General features: G+C 35.9%; 1 protein-coding gene across 1 annotated transcript in view; it reads right to left on the reverse strand.

Moving 5' to 3' along the window:
• LOC118205250 (uncharacterized) overlaps positions 1 to 22,929 on the reverse strand; it is a 118,399-nt gene that overhangs the window by 90,778 nt on the left and 4,692 nt on the right. Inside the window, exons 2-4 of the mRNA XM_085807374.1 lie at positions 19,650 to 19,724; positions 16,767 to 16,860; positions 14,526 to 14,565 (exon numbers count right to left, since the gene is read on the reverse strand). Coding sequence (XP_085663500.1) covers positions 14,526 to 14,565; positions 16,767 to 16,860; positions 19,650 to 19,699 — 184 coding nt within the window. The 5' untranslated portion in view covers positions 19,700 to 19,724. The remainder of the gene's footprint in view (positions 1 to 14,525; positions 14,566 to 16,766; positions 16,861 to 19,649; positions 19,725 to 22,929) is intronic.

A 22,929-nucleotide genomic window follows, 5' to 3' on the forward strand; every position in this document is an offset into this window, starting at 1 on the left:
CTTCATCAAAGGCAAAAGTAATTTGTGGGTATACTGAAATTAGCTATTTCAAGTGAGAGGTTTATACATCGGAAAACTTACAGAACAGATGAAATTAACTAAAAAATAAGTTTAAAAACAGAAGCTAAAAAATAGTAGAGGACATTGTAGTTATGTTAACCAATGCATCGACGTCTGTCGCAGAATGCGTTCCAAGTAGCCTATAAATGCGACATTATTTCAGAATAATTCTTCAATGCGGCTTCATATTTCGAGTTATAGTTCGACCGTCTCAAGCGCAATCCTGGTTGGCAGGCATTCTGTCAAAACACATAGACTCGTTCAAAAGGGGCGGTATTATTTGCTGTAAGGTAAAAAATCTTCTCTTCTCCGGGCGCCCACCAGCAGCCGAGCGGTAAAGTCGCTGAACACTGGTAGTTCGGTCCGAGGTTCGAATCCCGCGAACGGGCTGGCTGCATGGGCGTTTTCGTGGTTTCCCCATGTGTAACGTGTATACGAGCCAGTTTTCCTTAGAAAGTCCTCCACGAAGGCATCCCTCTCCTTAGGCAGATAGCCCTCAAAGCTTTGCCATAATTACACACACACACTTCTCTTCTTCGGAAAGAGCTATGCTGGAAGGAAAGAAAGTCCCCATCCTTCCACCCTATTTTGAGAATAATTCGGTCCGAATGGCGCATGCGTGTTTGCGCTCATGGTCGCGGATGAGGCGGTCGAACTATACCTGGTTTTGAACGTGACGCAATAGTCTGGGCGAAACCATAGGCGTGAAATATCAAAGATAGTGCACGGATTCTATTTTCTCACGTCTTTGCTGTCAGAATTATTGAATTATTGTATTGATGCCCATATATTAAACAAACGACTCTTCCGTTAATGCGCCATTGGCATACGTAGGTTTCATGGCCTGTTACACGTACTAACGATCAATACAAGGACTACATTGCGTAAAAGGTGTGCAGATCTGACAGTAGATCAGGAACAAAACTTATCTGTGCGGTGTTAGGTGCAGTGAAAGCGCAGATTAGCGAGCTCGATCATGTCAAAGAGCAAAATGGAGAATTCACTGACACAGAAGGCAAACTTTACACATTCTTGCATAGTCTTGTTGATATGTTGAAAGTGTTTAATGAGCAAATTAATCATGAAAAAGGAAACACTAATACCTTAGTGGATATTAGAAATACGAGTCAAACTTTAGAGGATAATGATAGGGGCAGAAGCCCAATCAAGGTTAATGATTTCTCACACCTAAACTCAGATAATGAAAAAACGCTTGATCAAGAAACTCGTTCAGAAGACGAAACACAAAACAGGCGTAGAGGAGATCAAACTGTAAGGACTAGAAATCACAGATTGCAGTTTAAAAAGCAAAAGATAAGTGATAGTCAAGTTATCACGTCCAATGTCACCACTGCTTCAGATAAAAATGCACAATCAAGCACAGATAGCTCAGTTACGAAAATCACAGAGCAAATTAACAAAACTCATATAGATAATCATGATATGGACACAAATGACGCAGATAGTGTTCAAAATGACACTACAAATATTGCTAAAACCTCAAATAATAGCGTAAATTCATCTCGTACTAAAATCCCACCCATTACTCTCAGGGAGACTGATTTGAACTGGGGAGAAATTAGTAAAGTTTTTCACAGAAATAAATTTAAATTTTTTGGTCGGCAAATTCCAGATGGAATTAAAGTTATTGCAGAATCCCCCGATGACTACAGGGGTATGGTAAAAATCTTAAATGATCTAGGAGTTGAACATCACTCATTTAAACTGCCAGAAGAGCGCAACTTAAAAGTTGTAGTGAGAGGACTAACTTACAGAACTCCAATTGAGGATATTAAAAGAGACCTGGTAGAATTACACTACAAAGTAGAGGATGTTAAACAGATGACCCGCCGAAGGGAGGGTATTGTCACAAAACTACCTCTGTTCATTATCACGTCACCTAAGTCGGAAGACTCAAAGAAGATTTATCATGAGCAATTTCTTTGTGATATGAAAATTAAAATCCAAGAGTATAGAGGACGTCAGGGGCCCTTGCAGTGCTTCCGATGTCAAGGTTTTAATCATACTCAGGAAGGCTGCAAGTATCCTCCAAAATGTGTCCGATGTGCTAAGGATCATTTCTCTAGAGATTGTCCTGATAAAGGAAAACCAGATGTTCCATTATGCTGCGTAAACTGCGGAAAAGAACACACTTCAAGTTTTCGCGGATGCGAAAGGTTCCCTAAACCAAAAATAGTCAAGGAGAAAGTTTTCAGCAACAGAGTTGTAGAAAATAAATCTTATGCTAAGGCTCTCTCAGCTGGAATCTATCAAGAACAACTCACCGAGGCTAAAAAAGTCTTCACTGATTTGGCGGAATTGGTGACCATCATTAAAAGCGCAGGCTTCCAACTTACTCAACAGGTCAAACAGTTATCGCAAATAAGTCAAGAAAACATTCCCTCCAAATCTTCTAACAATGGGGAAAAATAGGAATTTAAAAGCGCCTTTAAATGTGATGATATGGAATGCTTGTAGCATTCATGGAAAATTATTGGAACTCACCGACTTTATTCAAAACAATGATGTTGACATTGCTATGGTAACCGAGACACATGCAAATCCTGGTATTAGTATTAACATAATGAATTTCAGATGCTATCGCACAGATAGACTTAGTCACCGTGGTGGTGGGGTAGCGATATACGTAAAGAACTCTCTCCAATCATGCATGATTAAGCAGTACAGAAATAATGGGCAAGAATATGTCACTGTCTCCGTGTTTCTTCCAGGTTATGGAAACAAATATTTCACAGCCTTCTATAACCCACCCAGATACCCTTTAGAAGCTGAATTATTAAAGGACATATTATTCACAAATCTTCCTGTTATATTAGCAGGTGATTTTAATGCGAAACATGAGGAATGGAACTGTCGTAAAACAAACCCAAATGGAGAACAACTCTTTGAATTTATAAACAACGAACCTGTTTATTTCTTTGCGCCTGAGGAATACACTTATCTTGCACACGACCTGAACAGAGGGGACAATCTTGATCTACTACTTACCTCCGCTTCAATTCCAGTATATCTTGAAGTTGTTAATGATCTAAGCTCGGATCATTTACCTGTAATGGCCACACTTGGAATCCTAAAAGACAAAATGACGCAGGAGAAAAAGTTCACAGACTGGAAGCAGTATAATCTAATCCTAAGTAATAGTACCTTCCTGAACACAGCTTTAAGAACCAAGCAGGACATAGACTTAGCTGTGCACCTGTTTACTAATAGTATCCTTAATGCAGTCAATACTGCCACCAAGAGTATTCCCATTAAACAGACATCTGGCACACTTCCCCCCCCCCACATCAAAGATAAAATCAGAGAAAGAAATAGATTAAGGAAAGCCTGGAATCGAACATGGAACCCGAGTACTAAAACGGAAATTAATAGACTGAATCGTGACATCAAGCAATCAATTCTTCAGCTCAGAAATGACCTTTAGGACGAGAAAATCATGAATTTTAATGAACCAGACAATGCTTTCTGGTCATTTGTCAGAAATCTAAAAGGAAAGGCTGTAGCGAACAAACCACTTCACTTCAATAATTACGTGGCTCTCACTAATAAAGAAAAAACAAACTCCTTTGCAGAACATTTTGAAAATCAGTTTAAACCGAACGAGAGTCCTTGTGACGTAGACTTCGTTTATGATGTAATATACTGCATTAATGACTGGTTTACCTCACAGGAGGACTTAGAAGACAATCTGGAACTCACCTGTCCACATGAAATCCAAGAAATCATACGAAAACTAAAAAACAGGAAGGCTCCGGGCTATGATGCAATAACCAACCTAGCGATCAAGAACTTACCGAAAAATTGTATTGCAAGATATGCCAGTATTTTAAATGCTTGCTTAACTATCAGATACTTTCCGCTTGCCTGGAAAAGAGCCAAAATGATTGTCTTACCTAAAGCTGGCAAGGTTACCACTCACCCAGAAGGATTTAGACCTATCAGTTTGCTTTCCGTTTTAGGAAAAAATTTTGAACGCATCATTTATCATAGAATCCATCCATACTTAGAGAAACAACCAGAAGAACAGTTTGGTTTCCGAAAAACGCTTTCCACCACGAAACAATTGGTCAGACTTTCTGAGTTCATCAGCAGTGCATTACATAACAGACAAAATGTGGCTTTATTCATGCTAGACGTGGCCAAAGCTTTTGACCGCGTCTGGCACGAGGGTCTAATTTTCAAGCTCCGTTCCCTTGGCTTCACCAAAACTTTAACGTGTCTCATCTATTCATTCCTGAAAGGCACAAGTTTTCATGTTTCTATTGGAAATGAGATATCTGAAGTCAAAAGAATTCACGCCGGCGTCCCGCAAGGGTCAATTTTAGGTCCGATCTTATATCTTTTCTTTGTGACTGACTTCCCTAAAACAGGCTTTAACTACAATTACTTCATTGGCTGTTATGCAGATGATACGGCGCTTGCTGTAAAATCTATGTGTCCTAATCAAGCTGTCAGGAAACTTCAACAAATCATGCCGCAAATAGAATTTTGGTGTACCAAATGGCTTATTTCAATTAACGCAAATGAATCCAAGCTGCTCATTATCCGAAAGAAGAACTCTGCCACTGAAATCACGGAAAAGCTTAAACTATTTAATACAGAAGTTCCTAGAGTACGCAAGGCGAATTACATTGGCGTTATTATTAATGATAAATTTTCCTGGAAGGATCACCTGACTCATGTCAGAGGAAAAACACTAGGAGTCATTCAGAGTCTCAACCCACTTATTAACGAGCACTCTAAACTGGACTTAAGAAGAAAACGGCACTCATACATCTCTGTTATACGGCCAATCTTCACGTATACTTCCCCTGCGTGGGCATCAATTAGAGACAGGGACATATCTAATTTACAAATTACACAGAACAAGTTGCTGCGCACCTTCACGAATGCGCATTATTTTGTATCTAATAGGACTTTACACAAAGATTTGAAAATTGAAACTGTGATAGAGCATCTTCATCGCCTAAACTCCAGCTTTTTCCAGAAAGCAGTTACATGCCCTCACATGAGTTACATGTATTTGACTACATTCCACTATCGGAAGATAAAGAGTTACGACCGCTGGCAGCCCACCTAGCCAGAGATCTGAACTTTCCTACATAAAGTAGAACATTCCTGTATGTAGTTGTAAATATTGTATATAGCTTTTATGAATACTTTTCTTATTATTTCATCGAAACTTCTATGTGTGTGTGTGTGTGTGTGTGTGTGTGTGATTATGGCAAAGCCTCGAGGGCTATCTGCCTAAGAGGAGGGATGCCTTCGTGGAGGACTTTCTAAGGGAAACTGGCTCGTATACACGTTACACATGGGGAAAACCACGAAAACGCCCATGCAGCCAGCCCGTTCGCGGGATTCGAACCTCGGACGAAACTTCTATATGATTTCTGATCTTCCAAACTGCATTTTTGTCACTGTAACTCTATATTTGCAAATGTATGCCTTTGAGAGTTTGTATTCTTACAAACTCGTTCTGTCATGTAGTATACTTTCACAGTATCTGATCTTAAAAACTCATTATTGCTTTACCTTGCACAGCTCCGTCTGCGGCGCGTCTTCTTGTCTGGCCTAATTCCTAGGCTTGCGGCATCTTGCTCGCCCCCCTTCTGCCTCACCTCATTCTCTTAACTCCTACCACGTCAGACTTCCTACCGTCATATGCCTACTGGCTCTCCTCATGAGCTGGAAACAGCGCGCTTCGCGCGCTACTGCAGCCATACTTGTTCGGATTGGATTGCAAGTCTGTCAGATGCCTCTTGCCGTGAGTCGGATTTAGAAGCCCGAAAACTTTCAGTCTCCCATACGCTACACGTCAACATGGAGCTTAAGTATAATTTTTATCATGCATTCGCATTGATGGATCTTGTTGATAGATGACTCAAAAAACATTACGCTGGCTTTTGTATTACTTTATGAAGCGCAATATATTTATAATGTATTTACAAATTTAAAATCATATTTCATTCTTACTTCGTTAAACTTTCACTCACCACATCTCATTGTAGCTCTCCCCGTCTTTACTCTGGGAATTAAAACTTCTTAAATTAATTGTGCAGTAAAATCCCTCGCATCCAACATACAATTAACAGGCAATATCAGAATAACGGAAATTTTGAAGGCCTAAATTCTGCCTATGAGGTAGAAACAATATGTAAGCGGCTAACAATCTGAATACTTAAAAGCGGAAAACATTTGTATTATGATTGCCGCCCAACGTAACAAGCCTTATCCATAAAATGAATTATCCAGAATATTATGCTCTTTTTATGCGTCGATAATGCGAACTTCGAAGGTACTGACTTTCAGTAAAAATTCTCATTGAAAGACGCCAAATTCACTTTGGCTCTTGCCTAGAGAGGTGCAAAGAACACCATTCTATGTTTCTATTGGTGTATATTGCGGTCTATGATCATGTTTGTAGGTAGCAGATAGAGTCCAAGTTTTTCGCCCGGTACCCGTGTCGACGTCTTGGATTTAGTTATATGTTCAGAGAAGATTAGTGTTAGTGAAGAGGATCAGCAGGCTTGGATAAATGTAGACAATTCTGTTCCCGTCACAATCTGTCTGACGAATGACATAATCGACGAAATAATAAGTTAAGTACTGACTGGCAAAGGAGAAAGACTACGAGGAGAATGTTTTTCGGCTTATTTAATTACGGCAAAACACTCTAGGGCTATATATACCTTAGGAGGATGCCTTCGTGGAGGACTTACTTAAGGAAACTGACTCTTATATTATACGTTACAAATAAGCAAAACCACGAAAACGCTCAAGCAACCAGCAAGTTCAGCAGAACTCGAACCGAACTACCAGTGCTCAGCAACTTTACCTCTCGGCCGCTGGTGGGCTGTAGGGAGAAGGGGAAGAATGAAGATAACATGCAGAATAAGACATTTACGTGGAAGGAATCATAAGACCTGCCGAGCAATGTTCATTTATGTCAGTTCTTGATGTTATGAAGTTTCATTTTCTTCACAGAAAAGTTTTTTAAACTCCGGCGACAATCTCGTAAAAGGCAGACATTGAAAGTTGTATGACATCACACTTAAGAAATTCTTAACTTTCGTGAGATAATATTGTTGCAAACATGCGACTCATTTGTGACTGCATTTTTGTTTCTCTGCATTGTCGCGGTGTTTTGCATTATTTTATTTAATTTATTTATCCTAGGTAGGCTGACCATTTTTGGATTTATTTTTGTGTTTAATTTAACTTGTGGCCACATGTCTTGTATTTAAGTGTTTACCCCCAGGGGTGCAACTGGCTGAATCCTATATCCTGACAGAGTACTCTGGGGGAAAAGCATTTTGAGCTTGGCGGTTCTAGAACCGGAGGGAAGGTCGTTTAAACGGCCGGACCAAAGGGGATTGCAGAAGTCCCTGAACCGGAGGATCTGGTAGCGTAGTCAGTCTGCGTATTCCGGGTAATGACCTTCGGTGACGGGCAGCCGTGTAGTACTGGCAGGTGCGCATCAAAGGCCAGTCAGATCGCCAAATTGACAAAGGTCTGTAGAGGTCCTCCCTCCGGGGTGGTCTCCGAGACCCGTGGTGTGAAAGCATTCGGTATCCCGGTTCAGCCCCGGAGGATTTGAGAGAGTTTTATAAAAAGCCTGCGCAGGGATTTGAGGCACCCCCGGCATAACAAGAGTACTAGTTTAATCTCTTTAAGAGGTCTTGCGGACATGTCCGGCCCTCCCGCCTGATACGGAGGTTGATTTCGGGTGTCACCCCAATTGCATTAAGTTCGCAGGAGGGCCAAGCAAATATTGATTGATTGATTGATTGTATTTAAGTGTTGTGAATCACCTGTGGGATTTAGCGGTTAGCTGAATTACGAGTCTACTCTGAGAGTGATTTGAAGAACTATGCTAGGGAGGACTTGCTTAACATCCGCGTTCTCCTTGAGTTACTTCCAGCTGTTATAGGCTTGTGTGTGTTACTTATTCTGCTTATTTTCATGAAAAACTTTTCATTTCTCCCTGCTCATCAGAACCCATTATTTAAAGAAAAAAACATCAAGGATTCCGTAGTTCGCAATAATATATGGTTGCGAGGATTTATTTATTTATTTTGACTAATAGTTAATGTTTAGTTAAAGCAACTTTCCTGTCACTCTCCTTTTCACTCACGCTTTTCTCATAGAATGTAAGTCAATTAGCGCGCGGTTATTCAAATTAAAGGAAGAAAGAAGTGCTAGTTAGGCGAAGGTTTTGAAAGTTGTTTTTAGAGCGTGTTACGCCTGCTTAAAAGCCACGTTGTTACTTAGGAGCGATTTGATTTTGTAGCGTTGAGTGCTTCTAGCCATTACGTTTGTTCCGCCGACTTCTACGAGCTAGAGCCTTCCTGCACGATTAAATTATTCTTTGAACAATTAGGCTAGTTTAATTACCTTTTCAGGGTCAACATTACTTGTTTAAGTTAAGCCAAAAGTTTTGGCTTATGCAAACACAAGTGGGGGCATCTGTAAACTCTTTGTGATCGGATATAAAAGGGTCATTTACACGCTTCTTCTGTATCATAAGACCAGAGGATAATTCTTGTACAGTCGTTCTAGAGCTCGTAGTTTATGTTACTAAAGAATATGAGACTATATAGTAATTTAAAATTCTTTTTCATTTTACTTTTCTAAACTATAAAATCATAGGTAGATGTTTTAATTCTAACTAATCTGTACGATTTTCAATATTATTTACCTGATTATGAGCGACATAGCGAAAAATACGTTCAGGGGACTTTGCATGCTACAATTTCTACAGTTGGCATCACAAAACCTGAACAGGTTAAGTTCTAGAAATATAAACCCAAACAGCCGAAAAAAATCTGTGATGCGGAATCGGTCAAGTCAAATTGCTAATGGTTAAGAGAGATTTTAAGATGAAAGGGCAACCTAGCGCCCTCTACAACTTTTCTCGCAGAGCATAACGGCCAAAATGCCAAATGTAGGGCCAAAATGCATCTTATTTATTTGAACAATATAGCAATGGTCCGATGAATTAAGTGATACATTTTTGCGCTGAAAAAAGCTTTAGGGTGTGGAGCAGGATTGCACTTTTTTCTTGTCTTTGCTATTCTTCCTGTCTTTAAGATATTTTTCAAGCTGGGGAGGGCCTTAAAATTCCCAATAATTTCACAAAACGTGTTTATGCTGTCTGCACTCGGCTTCCTCGTCCTTTCGAAATAAAATAATGCAAGGAGATTGATCAAATATATCTCATCAGTTTTAACATATGATTTGGCTTCATGCTCAAATATATGGAGCTTTAGATCATTTGCTGGGCATAATGACTTTAATACAATAAAAGGAAAACCTTGATTCAAAACCCATCCAAAGTAATATATTTGTAGTGTGCACTGCAAAATCTGAGAGCTCAATAACTGGCTCATTGCTAAAGCATCATTTTGGTTGGTTAATGTGCAATTAATGCTATACGATGTCTCACAGCAAGCATCCCCTAGCTCAAAGAAATTCGAGATTTTTCATGGAGAGTATGAAACTGCGCATAAAGTTAATTTATTAATTATTTTTTTATAAAGTTAATTTATTTATTAACAAAGTTATTTCGTCCACTGTAGTTGTGCTGAAATGTGCAAGTTGTAAAAATGTTCGTGCAGATAATTACGAATAAATTCTTTTAACAGGTTAATAATTTAAACAGGCAGGGCTTCATTTTGGGGGGGGGAGAGGAGGTTGTTGTACATCCCCACATATCACAGAGAGCTGAAAAGCAAGCCAGTGCAAAGAGCCACAAATGTTACGCATGAAACTGTATAATTCACTGATAGATAGTTGCTTATTCTGCATATTTTGGACACGTGTGAAAGGTAGGCAGACCAATGAATTATGAATAAAGTGTAACAACAAACAAATAAAAATGAAAGTATAAATTTATCACAATTGAATAGTGATAAGATATTTTGCGAGAAATGGCCATCTGAACTCTTTTGAAACGGACAAATATTTTGAAATTGGTCTTTCCTCTAGAAGATAACGGACTCCATGGGACATTTTATACCACCCATTATCGAACATTTCCAAGATGAAAGCAGTACAAGGGCGATGCAAAATATACCCGCAAAGAGAGAGATGTAACGGTATGCACACCTCTTTCTAACATTTGCTTAATGAGAATAACTTCCTGTTTTGTCCAGAGACTAATTGTCAGTTAGAACTTTGAGGAAAGGTGTTGCGGAAATCCCCTGGTGCCTTTTCCGGACACAAGGGACGTCGTAAATTACCCCATTCCCAGGTATTTCCGACAAGACGTTTAACAAAACGAAGAGAGGGATGCAGTGAAAGATTTTTTTTATGCAGTGAAAAACTTGAAAGAAGACGCAGCCAGAGGCAATTGTTTTGTATTATGGCTGTAATGTTTTGATTATTTTACTTATTAGTATTCAAGAAATTCTTATTAAGCGGACTCGGTACATTTTGAATGAACTTTTTTTAATTAAGAACTTTCATTTAATTTTTATGTATACTCTTAAATGTTGTTACTGAACATATTGATTTCAAAACAGAAAAAAAAAAAAAAAAAAAAAAAAAAAATTTTGGTAATTTTTTTAAAATTTCAATTAATTTAAAAAATAAAAAAATTTAAATATCTTTCCTCTTTTTCAGTTTTCAATGTTTTTGCTCCCAAAATTTTTAAAACATTTATTAGAATGTTCTTTATAACTTTAAGGATTGATTTTGCAATTAATGAGTTAATTTTCAAGGAAAAAAGTGAAATGCATCTACATACGTAAAAAACTGGAAAAAAAAACACGATTTCCATTACATTTTTAGTCGCAGTATTTTTTTTTTTTTATTATATATTGCAAAATCCATCCTTGATTCTGTTACGTTATTCATGATAACCATTCAGGAAAAATATTTAATTTGGTGCATATTTGTCAACGTTTTATTCGAATTTTTTATACTTAATGTCAGTACATATATTTCTAAAATTAAACTTACTGCAATTCCGTTGTGTAATATAAACAATAATTATAAGCTTTTATTATTTACCTGAACAGAAATACCGCATAAAAAAATCATAAAATACAAATACTACGTCCTTTATCAGTTTTCATTCATTATCGCATACTCAAAGCAACTGTAATATATAAATTAATTGTAATACTACAAATAATATATTTCCAAACTATAAGAATAATATTAAGTGGTTGTTTAATACAACTTTTTAAATTTTAATAAACGAAGCAATTTTAGTAAAGCATTTAAACTATTTTAAAAATTTTAGTAATCACAGAATAAGCATTCACAGAATCATTTTGTTCAGAACTGTCCAGGACCATATGCTATTCCTTCCCTTTTTTTCAGCCACTTTCTCTCGTCTACGTATTGCCAAATTTACGAGCAAGCTGGCTACTGTCATTTTTTCGTCTCTTTCTAAAGGAAAATTTGCGGCTATTTAAAATAGTAGCAAGTTTTTTTGTTGCATATCCCGTAGACACTTCTAAAACTTTTTGTACTTTTTACATAGTGCGTACTGTTTCTTCGTTAAATTCAGAAACTGCTTTCATTACAGAACGTTTCACATGTAATTTATGCACAAATATTTCTTTTGGAAACTTGGCCCAAATCATACTATGTAAAATTTCTTTAGCATTTTGTGTTGTGCAACCTACACATCTTTCTAGCAGTTCATTTGAAGCAAACCTTTGATAAATTGGAAGAATATTTGGAAGATATGCTTCATTTATTGGTGTTCCAATTTTCAACTTATGCTTGTCTGGAATTTCACCTTTAGCTATAGCTGACTGGTAAAAGCACCAAGAATCTGCCCCTGCGGGACATTTTGAGTGTTGAGGTTTCTTATTTGTGGAAATGCTATGATAGAACGTCGCATACATTGCTGTTTTCATAGCAATCACATCCCCTTATGTCGCAGAATAGCGTTTGGTAATACCTAGTCAGCTTTTTAATCGTTGCTTCTTTCAAGCTACCATGAGCTTTCCCTCCTAACGTAACGCCTTGCTCACGCCAGTCCTTTACAACAGTTCTCAATTCTGTTCCTAATCTTTTACTGACATGGTTTATGCATTCTTATTTGAACATCAGAACCATAAACCTTTTTGTCACACAAGTAATTAAAAGTTTTACAGTCACCATCAGATAGTAGAGTTACGTATCGAAATCCTAACGATACGAATCGTTTCCAAGAGAGCCAACGCAGCCTCCATTTCCATTGAACCAGATGATCCCGTGTGATTTAAATCACACTCACTTTTATGGCCATCACACCATATTTTAAATTCCGCACTTGATTCCCCGAATTCCATCTTTGCAAATGAACACTGACGGCACATTTTGCTCATTACTTCAAAATCAATCACGTAACCTGTAAGGATATCAATTACACATCCTACTCCTATGAGTGACGAATGTCCACGCATTAGCCACGTTCCATCAAAGGAAACACCTATATTGACAATTTCTGTAGAATCTGGTGAGATGTTTAAATATGCAGTTTTAACCTCCTTACGAACATCCGCAAATATATTTTGAGATGCGTTGGAATAAGTATAATTTAAACGTCTTGCATATTTGGTGTATGTTCTCGATGAAAAGGGTAGGATATTCATACCATATAAAATTTTTCGATGGCTGAATAGCCTTTTCCTATATGTGAGAAGGCTTGCGTGACACGCACATTTACGTCGTACCCAGCGTTAACTGTCTTCCTGCAAGAGTTTACGGTACATTTTTTTTTTCCACACATGATACACAAATCAAATCATAAGAAAATCCTGATTTACATCCAAGTTCAAGCTTTAATGTCCGTTTCTCACAATCAGTGCACTTTACAAAACTGAATAGCTTATTAATTTGCCGAAAATCCACAATAACAAAATGTTCGGCATCAGATGCTTCATTCTTTTTCTACAACAGATAATTTCTGTAGCCTAATATTGCCTCCAATATAATTTTCCGAACAGCTGCAGTCAGCAACTTCATCACTGTTTTTACACCACCGCTTTCTACTCATTTCTATCGCTCACAAATTCTTAAGTTTCTGTCGAGGCTTATCAAAATTTAGCTGATTAATATAAACAAATATATATATTCTGAGCTGAGTAAGAGAAAAAAAATCCACAAATCAAAACAGATTGCAATTTCAGAAGCGAAAAATGAAAGGAAATATTTATTCAAACTGCACACGCCACATGTAAACACAGTTTGCCGATAGTTACAGTCACAGTTAATCGCGTTCCTCTTCTTCTGCGCTTAATAAATAAATATAGAAAATGAGAATTTAAAGAAAGTAAACACTGGGGTGGGCGTGGCATTTAAAGAGCTGTCAAAATGATTAAAGTACTTTTTATACCATTTACTATTGTCAGATCGTTTCAAAATTTCTTCTCCGCGTAGCAATGATATTAAAGAACATTTTCAGCAAAAAATTAGAAAATCGTCATTTTCATCGTTTTTCGCCAAACTTAAAGCACCGAGTTCCCTTAACTTTTTTAAATAAATATTTAAAAGACAACTGCTCTTTTCCTTTCATCCAACATGGGTGTTTAGACGTTACAGAGAATGAGGCATCATAAACTACCACTTGTTCTGACCCTATCTGCTTAGCCTTTGTTAAGAGCTGAACTGACAAAAGCGACCAGTTTGAAGTGTTTACAATACAGCAAGTTCTGATAAACGATCTGATTAGAAAATTAAACTCGAACCAAACATATTTCAGTTTCGGTTTCTGCAAAAAAAAGTCTTCATGGCTATTGATATAAACAGCATTAATATAATTGTTATATTGCATAATATAATTGTGAAAGCAGATCGAAAATTATTTATATGAAAAATACACAAGATAAATTACTAAACATGAGCCAGGTACATATATTTAATTGCAAATTATCTATGACGTATACAGCTATTTATGTGATGCTGACTGTCCAGGAGATCGAAAGTAAATCATGATACTCAGTGCCTACCGTAAAGACATCTCTCGTGTGGTTTCCAGACAGCGATTTGCAGTCTGACTTTCTCTAAATATGTACTCTGTTGAATTACTAAAAGTGTTCCGTTTATTGTTTTTATTTTCTTCGATTTGGGTCGAATAAAATGTCTGCTACACGGTCCATTTCGGCTGAATAAAATGTCCGCTACACTTCTATAAATAGGACTTCAATTTATTTCACAGTTTTATAACTAAACAGCTACTAATTTGGAAATTCAGATGCGAATTAACTCTGACTACAGAATTTAAATCGCAAAAGTAATCCCCAGGAATCATTCTAAAAACTGAATCATTATTGTGGATGATTCCGTCCCGTAGTTTAATAAAGTAAAATCCGTTAAAAACTCACCTTACGAATATTCTATGAATGTTTCTTTATATTGAAGATAAGAATACTAACTTTCATAAATACTGGTAATAAACAATTTACCTCATTAAAAGGTCAGTTGACAGAAACTGCACAACTTACCTATGCTCTTTCTAACTCTTTTCGTGAGTCTGCATTTTCTCTGAAACATGAACAAGCAATTAGAAAATGAAATCCTAATAATTCCAAAGTTAAAATGAAAAAAAAAAAAAAAAAAAAAAAAAAAAAAAAAAAAAAGAATTTCTATTAAATTTTGATCCTGTTCTCAGGAAGAACATCAATAACATAAACAGCAAAAATAAACTTCTAATCAGCACCAATAATTCAAAATCAGCTGACTTATTTTAAAAAGAGTAATTTTAAATGAGCAGTGGTCATGTGCCTGGAAGAAAGTTATAAGGTACTTTTCCGTTTTGCCGGCGCAAACGATAAAGTCGCCAATAATGTATCTTCGCTGGTAACCTTTTACGCCTCATTTTCAAAACAAGTCGCTACCATTTCTTATCAGATTGATTGTTTCTTTCAATACTGGCATACAATTACATAGAATTTTTACAAGATAGTTAAATTTTATGCCCTAAAACAATTCGCGGTAATTAATTAGAATGCAATCACACCGCTCACCTGAAAGCGAAAATATAGAAAAAGGCAAAATCAAGAGTTAAATTCATCTATTCTAATGAGAACGCATTAATGAAATAAAGCACTGCGGTTTTACATAATTTCTGAGTAAGCTTTTCGTACGAATTGAAATAATTCTTGCATTCAAACTTGTATTCCAAATTAAGCTTTAACTTGAAATTAATGTAGGTAATTACTGAGAGAGTATCAGATTTTTGTAGCGTAGTTTACGTGAAATGAGATCACTTGGGGTCACGTGATACGAACCGGCGAATCAAGATGTTGTACCATGATAGCATAGTAAATTCTTAAATTAATGTCTTTTTACAAAATTTTAAACCATATTAAAATGTTTATGGCTTGAAAATAAAAAATTCTTAGAACTAACGTTCGTTAACATTTTTTATGTGTATACTGTATGTTGTCGCCAACAAAGTCTGCTTGGCGAACTTTGCGCCAGCGAAACGGAAAAGTACCAGTTATAATAATCATTCTCCGAATTACATCTTCCTTACTTACTTTGCTGATACTATGAAGTCTCTGAAAACTGATAGCTCGACATGGTTTCGATTCCAGGAAAACGGGTTGGCTGCACGGACGTTTTTGTGGTTTTCCAACGTGGATGCGAGACAGTTTCCCTTTAGAAATAGCTCATCGAAGGTCTTCCTCCCCTTAGGCAGATAGCACTAGCGTCCTTTGCCGTAATCAGATAAACGAAACCAAGTAGCAACAAGAAAATACTTCAGTGTCAGCACTTTTAAAGGCAGCATTTTAAAAACTCGTATTTCTTCAATAATTTTGCTAGTCTTGTTTTCTTGGTTTGTAGTGTTTAATAAAATTCTCTCGTGATTAATATTAGGATAATTTAGATTATGGCAAAGCAAACAAGAACTATCTACCTCAGGGAGGGAACACCTTCGTAGAAGGCTTTCTGAGGGAAATTGGCTCACGTTATAGATGAGGAAAACCACAAAACTAAACCTCCAGCCAGCGTGTTCACTTGCGTTTGAACCGAGACCAAACTACCAGTATTCAGCGGCCTTAACCACTCCCCTGGCAGGGGTTCTAAAGTTCAAATTTGTTTTAGTAGTATTTTATTGCTGCTTAAGAAAAAAAAATGGAATGTTGAACATTTATCTGTACTCTGTGTTTGAAATTGTATTTAACACAGAGCATACAGTTCATTAGTTAATTCGTTCTTATTTTTTGTCACTAAACAGAGAAAAGTTACTCCAGATATACGTTTTAGGGAGATAGCAGGAAAGAACTCACGAGGAAAATATTCCAACCTTGAACTTTAAATGTTTCTCAAAAAATATATATGAATCTATTCAATAAAATATACATACATCACCATCAATTAAAAATCAGTAATAACAATATTTACTTAACAAAATTTCGTTAGGAGAAATTACTAGCAGCTTTTACAAATTACCGATGGCTATTGAATTTCAGATCTGACGCGTATGTTAGTTTTATGCCATCATGTTCAAAGGCAGTGGGGCAATTCTCACTAGCTTCCTATAGAGCACTTTCAAAATTAGTTCTTGCCTTATGCGAATTATGTATTTATATACTCTGCGTAACATTAAATATTGTAGAGAGTGAATACAATATTTAATGTTACGCAGGTAGAATATTTTACGCAATTTGTACAAATATATTTTTAAATAAAAAAAAAATAACTATACAAATTTATTTAAAACTCAAATTTCTACTCACGAATATTTTGATAGTTTCCTTCCGCTGCTTACGTTTATTTTTTGTTCTCATTTTTAAGGATGGCGACTTCCAGACAGGTTTTTTGATTAACAAACTGAAATAAATAAAAAGTTAAAAATTAGCGACTTAATTACTAAGTTTATGTACATTCATAATTAGAAGCTTTAGTTTATATGTTACTTGAAAGAAGATAAAAATATTTGAACTTTTCAAATGTTTTCCCTTGAGATATCCTTCAATTAAAATATCCGGGAAAAGATACCCCAAATTGAATGAAACAGATTAGACAAAATTGGATTTGGGGGAAATTTTCCCCGCTCTTTTCCTTGCAAAATTTTCCTTCTGTGAGAATCGACATCAAAGACTCTGAAAATAAAACTATTTTGGATAGAATATCTAATACCTGATTTTTTTTTATCGAATAATAATAATGAAAAATGGTGAGTCAAATATTTTAAATCGCTCAGTATAGTATGGTGCAAACGACAATAAATTACATGACTGTGCTGCACTGTTATAAGAATGGGTTATAAAAGATGATATTCCCCAGACAAAGTCGGTGTAAGCCACTCTCCTGGTGCAACCAGCATGACGTTGGAAGGTTCATGTTGCTTGCGCCAGGAGAAAACATTTTCTGTCTGCTGATGGTCAAATTCGCATTTGGCTGTCAGCAAAGCAAGTGATTTCATGTAGACAGTGGCAGAGCACTCAAGGGCTATCTAGCTAAGGTGAGGGATGCTATCATGGAAGACTTCCTATGGGAAACTAGTTAGTATTCTCGTTACATATCAGGAAACACATGAAACCTTCCACACAGCTAGCGCGTTCACCAGGATTTGAATCGGATCGAGGTAACCGTGTCCATCAGTTTTATAGCTCTGTCGCTGGCGAGGTGATTTCAATCCGATTAGCATAAAATGCTCTGGAAAATTGAAGCAGTTGAACGACCAATGGACATTTTCATATCAAATGTAATCTTCGGCTGCTGGCTGATCGAAGAATAGCTTTTTGATATGGCATCTTGAGTAATGGCCTAGTTACCTTAATCTTGGGTCAGTTAATTGTGCGGAGGATGTGACAGAAAATGGTGAAGACTTGAAAATCTTTTCCCTTTTCTGAAATACAAACCGAAGTAAATTTGTTTCAGATTCTTCCTACAGTGCATGCACATTGTATGTTTGGATTTAGTTGATTATAGCTAAGAATAGAATGACCACCAGCATAACGGTTAGGAAGGCTTCGGGGAGGACGTTTTTAAAGAAACTCGCTCAGCACACCTTAAAAATGGGATAAAGCATAAAAACCAGGCAACCTGTCAGCTGGGAATTGTGTGTGTGTAATTATGGCAAAGCCTCGAGGGCTATCTGCCTAAGGGGAGGGATGCCTCCGTGGAGGACTTTCTAAGGGAAACTGGCTCGTATGCACGTTACACATGGGGAAAACCACGAAAACGCCCATGCAACCAGCCCGTTCAAGGGATTCCAACCTCGGACCGAACTACCAGTGTTCAGCGACTTTACCGCTCGGCCGCTGGTGGGCCCCCTGTCAGCTGGGATTCGAATCTGTATCTAGTTAACTACGTTCGACGGTCTTACACACTCCGTTACTAGTGGGCTGCATAGATATATGATGCAGTCAACACTCTGCTTACTGAAGATTGTTTAGAAAAAGGATTTGAATCATTCAATTAAAACTAAACACACGAGGCCTGTTTACCTGATCCCATTCTGAGTGGGAGTAGCGTAGAGGATGAAATGCGTATTCCTATTTCCGTACAGCCCTACAGTCTTCAAAGGACTTTCGATTAATCATATTTTAAATGTCTCTAGTATATCCCAAAACCAAGAGAGTCACAAACATCCATGCTTTTATTGGATTCAGTTCCAAAAGCACACAGTCAACTTTAAGCTAACGATCACGTTCAGCTTGATGGCATCCAGTAAAAAGAGACTAAGCAAAATGTTCAAAAGAGAAGGTCATAATTTAGGAACACAACTTACTGATTCTTCAAAACGCATTGACGTATCTTGCTCTGTTCTTTTTTTCTCCCTTGACACTATAAATGAATATTTTAAAAACATTCTCTGGCGTATCAATCTGCAGTTAACAAGCTAACGTGTTTTAGAATATTGCTTGGAATTCAGAATAATTCAGAAAATCGAATACTACATCAGAAAAGCTATCGCTTATGCTCTTTATATGCAAGACAGGTCAAGATTTAAGAGCTCTCATCAAAAATTAATATTGCGCTAGAGCAGGGTTTTTTAAACTGTGGGTCGCAAAAATTTTAGCGGTTTTGATATTTTTTTAACTTATTATAATAATTTTACAGTTGCCAAATATTTTTACATCATATATCTGAAAGTAGATAACGATAAAACAATACAGACAAAGAAAAAAACGAAAATGTTTCGACGCATTCTTTTTATAATATAAACGTTCATTTTCCTTGCTTTGCACGTGACGCTGTCATTTCGTCTGGCACTTATTTAAAATTTTCTCATTGTTCTAAGTCTTAAAATTAGAAATTAAAGTTAATGGCTTAACCTGCAATAGTATATTACAGTACAAGTGAAAAAATTGACAGTTTCACTCACGCGTGTGTCGGATTTGCGCAATACTTATGGGGTCCCACAAAATTTTTGTAAATATTATAGGGTCCTGGGGGTCGCGAAAAAATCTCAGTTATAAAAAGGGGCCGTGACTGAAAAAAAAGTTTAAGAAACCCTGTGCTAGAGTAATAGCGCTATAATCTGAGTAAGTGTCTAATATTTACCTGTAAAGCAAAAGAACAAAGTTAAAGGAAACAGTTACACTGCAAAAATGACCAACAACTTTTATTACTGGGACTAAAACACTTGCCAAAATATTAAGAAAAATTACCCATTGTGCTTTTCATCAGAATTAAGCGATTCTTCCGCATAACTGTCCATTCTTTTGGTTTCAGCCAAAATAATTCTAAAATAAAAATAAAAACACACACTGTAGACGTAAATATTTCTGAAAAACATCTTAAATTTCTAATGAACTGAATGCAGATAAAAAGAGAAACTCTCCGACTATAAATGGTGCTCGAAAAAACGGGCTACGGCCTTTTTTTCTTACCAATCCTAGAAAAGTCCACTTCAGAAGCTGCACAGAAATGTCAAAGAATTTAATAGAAATTATTTGAACATCGGGATAGGCCAATGTTTTAAATTCAAAACTGATTTTTAATGTATCCTCCCAGACAGCTAGGAGTCAAGAAAAGATTTACACGCAAAATCATGGAGGTAGTAATTTATACCTTCATTCTATAGAATTAACGAATTTTACCTAATAAGAAGCCACCAATCTCCAAAATCGAACCACTTTTGCCATTTGATGTTGAAGTTTAGAGAACATTTTCGGGAACATTTAATTTTGATAGAAGATGCACATTGAAAACTGATTTAAATCAGTAAATTTACAAGTATTGTCAAATTTTTCACGTAAAAATATTGAACTTTTTCTGCTTAATTTTTAGTAAAGTATAAGGAATGTTTAACCAACTGGAGTGTTTTTTTTTAAGCGGCCATTATAAAAGTTACATTTTGTATTTACACTGTCTTTTCACCGATAATGTCCAAAGTTTTCTCACAAAATTCTTCATCATTTTCTGAAAACCCCTGACTAGAAATACACGTCTAAACTCAATATTTAAGGAGGAAATAATATCTGTAGCTGCTTTTTCGAACACCCTATACACAATAACAGTGATATGGGTTAATTTTTCCCAGTTGAAATATTTTCCTCGTTTTAATCTGCTGTAATACATAAGATTAAATTTCATTCGAAGGTTCCTTATTCATTCATTTTCATTCAAAGTTAGTATCATATCATTTCATTCGAAGGTAGTATGCAAATTTTATTACATTATATTATTTATACATTATATTATTTATTATACTATATTTATTTATTATTTATAAATTCCGCTACAGCTTATAGAGGCCTGGCTCGATACTTAGTTTTTAGGTGAAATTAAAGTTCCAACTGAAGTCCCAAATAACTTGAGGTCCGGTATTTGATAATTTAACTATTTGCCATTAATTTAGATTTACTGCTTAGAGTTTGATTTGCCTTTAATCACTAATTAATTAATTAATTTACATATTTTTATCTTTCTTGACGGCCTTCCATAATTTCGGCATTTATAATTTTAGAAATTAAGCCGTGGCCCAAATGCAGTTTCGCGTTCGCAATTTAATTCTACCATCATTCTTATTTTTATCAACATTCGCTCGCGAATTGGAGGACGATTGTAACAGATGGCAGCACTAGAGTACACCAATAAACATTGGGGAAGAAAAACAAATTATGTAAAATGTTTTCCGAGAATTTTTTTGTTGTAAATGAGATAAATCCTTTTTTTTAAATCGAAAGTAAATTAATACTGATATTCACTACATGAATATTATTCCCTTCGCTACATACCAATCAAAGCCGTTGATTAAAATACTGAAGAGAAGCATTATATACTACAACTGAAATACGTTAAAATAACGCTCGTGCTGCCATCTATTAAAGCCGTCTATACCAGCGGTTCTTAACCTTTTGACGTTGATTAGGGGAAAAAAAATCAATTTGACTAATTCCGAAGTGAATGTACTATCCTAATGTACTTTAAAAGAAATTATTTCAGAGCAGTTTATTAGATTTATGGTATTAAAATAAAAGCATTGCGAGAATACTCAAGCAGAGGGTCATAGGTTCTTAGAAAGAAGTTAGGGGTATTCTATAATTACAGTCTGTTTCAGGAAGGGTTACACGAAGCAGTTTTAAGTCTCGTTAAGAGGTACGACGAAAGGGAAAAGGTTGGGAACTACAGTTAAAGACAACAACATAAAAAAAGATGAAGTTACTTTTTATTGTTTTAATTTTTATGGAGTTCATAAAGGCTAGTGGAGGTTCGTGATTAAGTTAGATTAACTTAGTTTAACATTGTTCAGCGTTGTTAATTATATCAAAGTGTTTCAATAATCATATAATTTTAATTACAGTTACTAATTACTGTTTGAATAACATGTAAATCAATCATGGTAAAACGCCTAACATAAATCAAAAGTTCAATCAAGTTTTTTAAACAAGTGACATGGATTTCAAGGTTAACAACTCAATTGAAAATTGATAAAAAAAATTTAAAAAAAAAAAAAAAAAAAAACTTAAACTAAGCCGTATTAGTCATCTCTTTCGGAATACATTTCTGTAACACGAAAAAGATAGGAAAATACCGAGGCTGTTCGCACATTTTTTAGACGATTTTGCTTTGCTGTAAAAAAAAAAAATCTGCTTGGAATTTTTTTTAACTACAATTATATTTTTTAAGGTATAAATTATCGTCTGCTACTTGACAATTTTCTTTTCATGCAAAATGTCGCATTTAAAGAAACAATGGATGGAAGGCAATGTTTGTGTTTTTTTTTCAAAGAAAATTATTCGGATCTAGTTATTAAAAATGTTGTGAAAGCCATGGGTTTTCGATATCTAAAGATTTCGATAGGTAATGTTGTCAACAACAAAGGGGAAATACGTCAAAAATTAGCTTCAAGTGGAAAAATTGTTCCAAATGCATATCATCCAAGGAAAAAACGGAATATTTCGAATGTTGCAAAAGTAAGATCTTAAATGTTAAAAGAAAATCCGCTGAGTCAAAGAACAGTTGCAAAATCATTAAAATGCTCAGTGTCAACTGTAAGCAAAGTGATTAATGCTGATTTGAATCTTAAAAAAGCGAAAAACTTAATGTGCATTATCATCTCCCCGATATATCGCCGACGCGTTGCAAAAGTCACAGTAGACGAATCTTGGGTGTGCTGCAATAAAAACAGATCCATTTATTATCATCAAAGAGGATAAGAAAATCTTAAAACATGGTTCAAGGAATCCAAAGAAAGTTTTCCTAAGGGATTTATGATTGTTGTTCGTTTTTCACATAGTGGCAAATTAAAAATAAAGAGAGTGGAGAAAAATTAGCTTCAAGTCACATATTACCAAAAAACATATTTTACGTCCAGTTTTCAAATAAGAAATACCTTCTGTTAAAACACGGTGTGATCAATCAGCAGAACTGCATCAAGACAAAGCAAGCAGCAACACGCCAAAATCTACTGTTAATTTCTTGGAAAAATTGGAACGAGAAACC

The sequence above is a fragment of the Stegodyphus dumicola genome, chromosome X1 (genome assembly GCF_044657685.1).
Source record: "Stegodyphus dumicola isolate Sdum_Otavi_A_Nest chromosome X1, ASM4465768v1".
Taxonomy (NCBI): Eukaryota; Metazoa; Arthropoda; class Arachnida; order Araneae; family Eresidae; genus Stegodyphus; species Stegodyphus dumicola.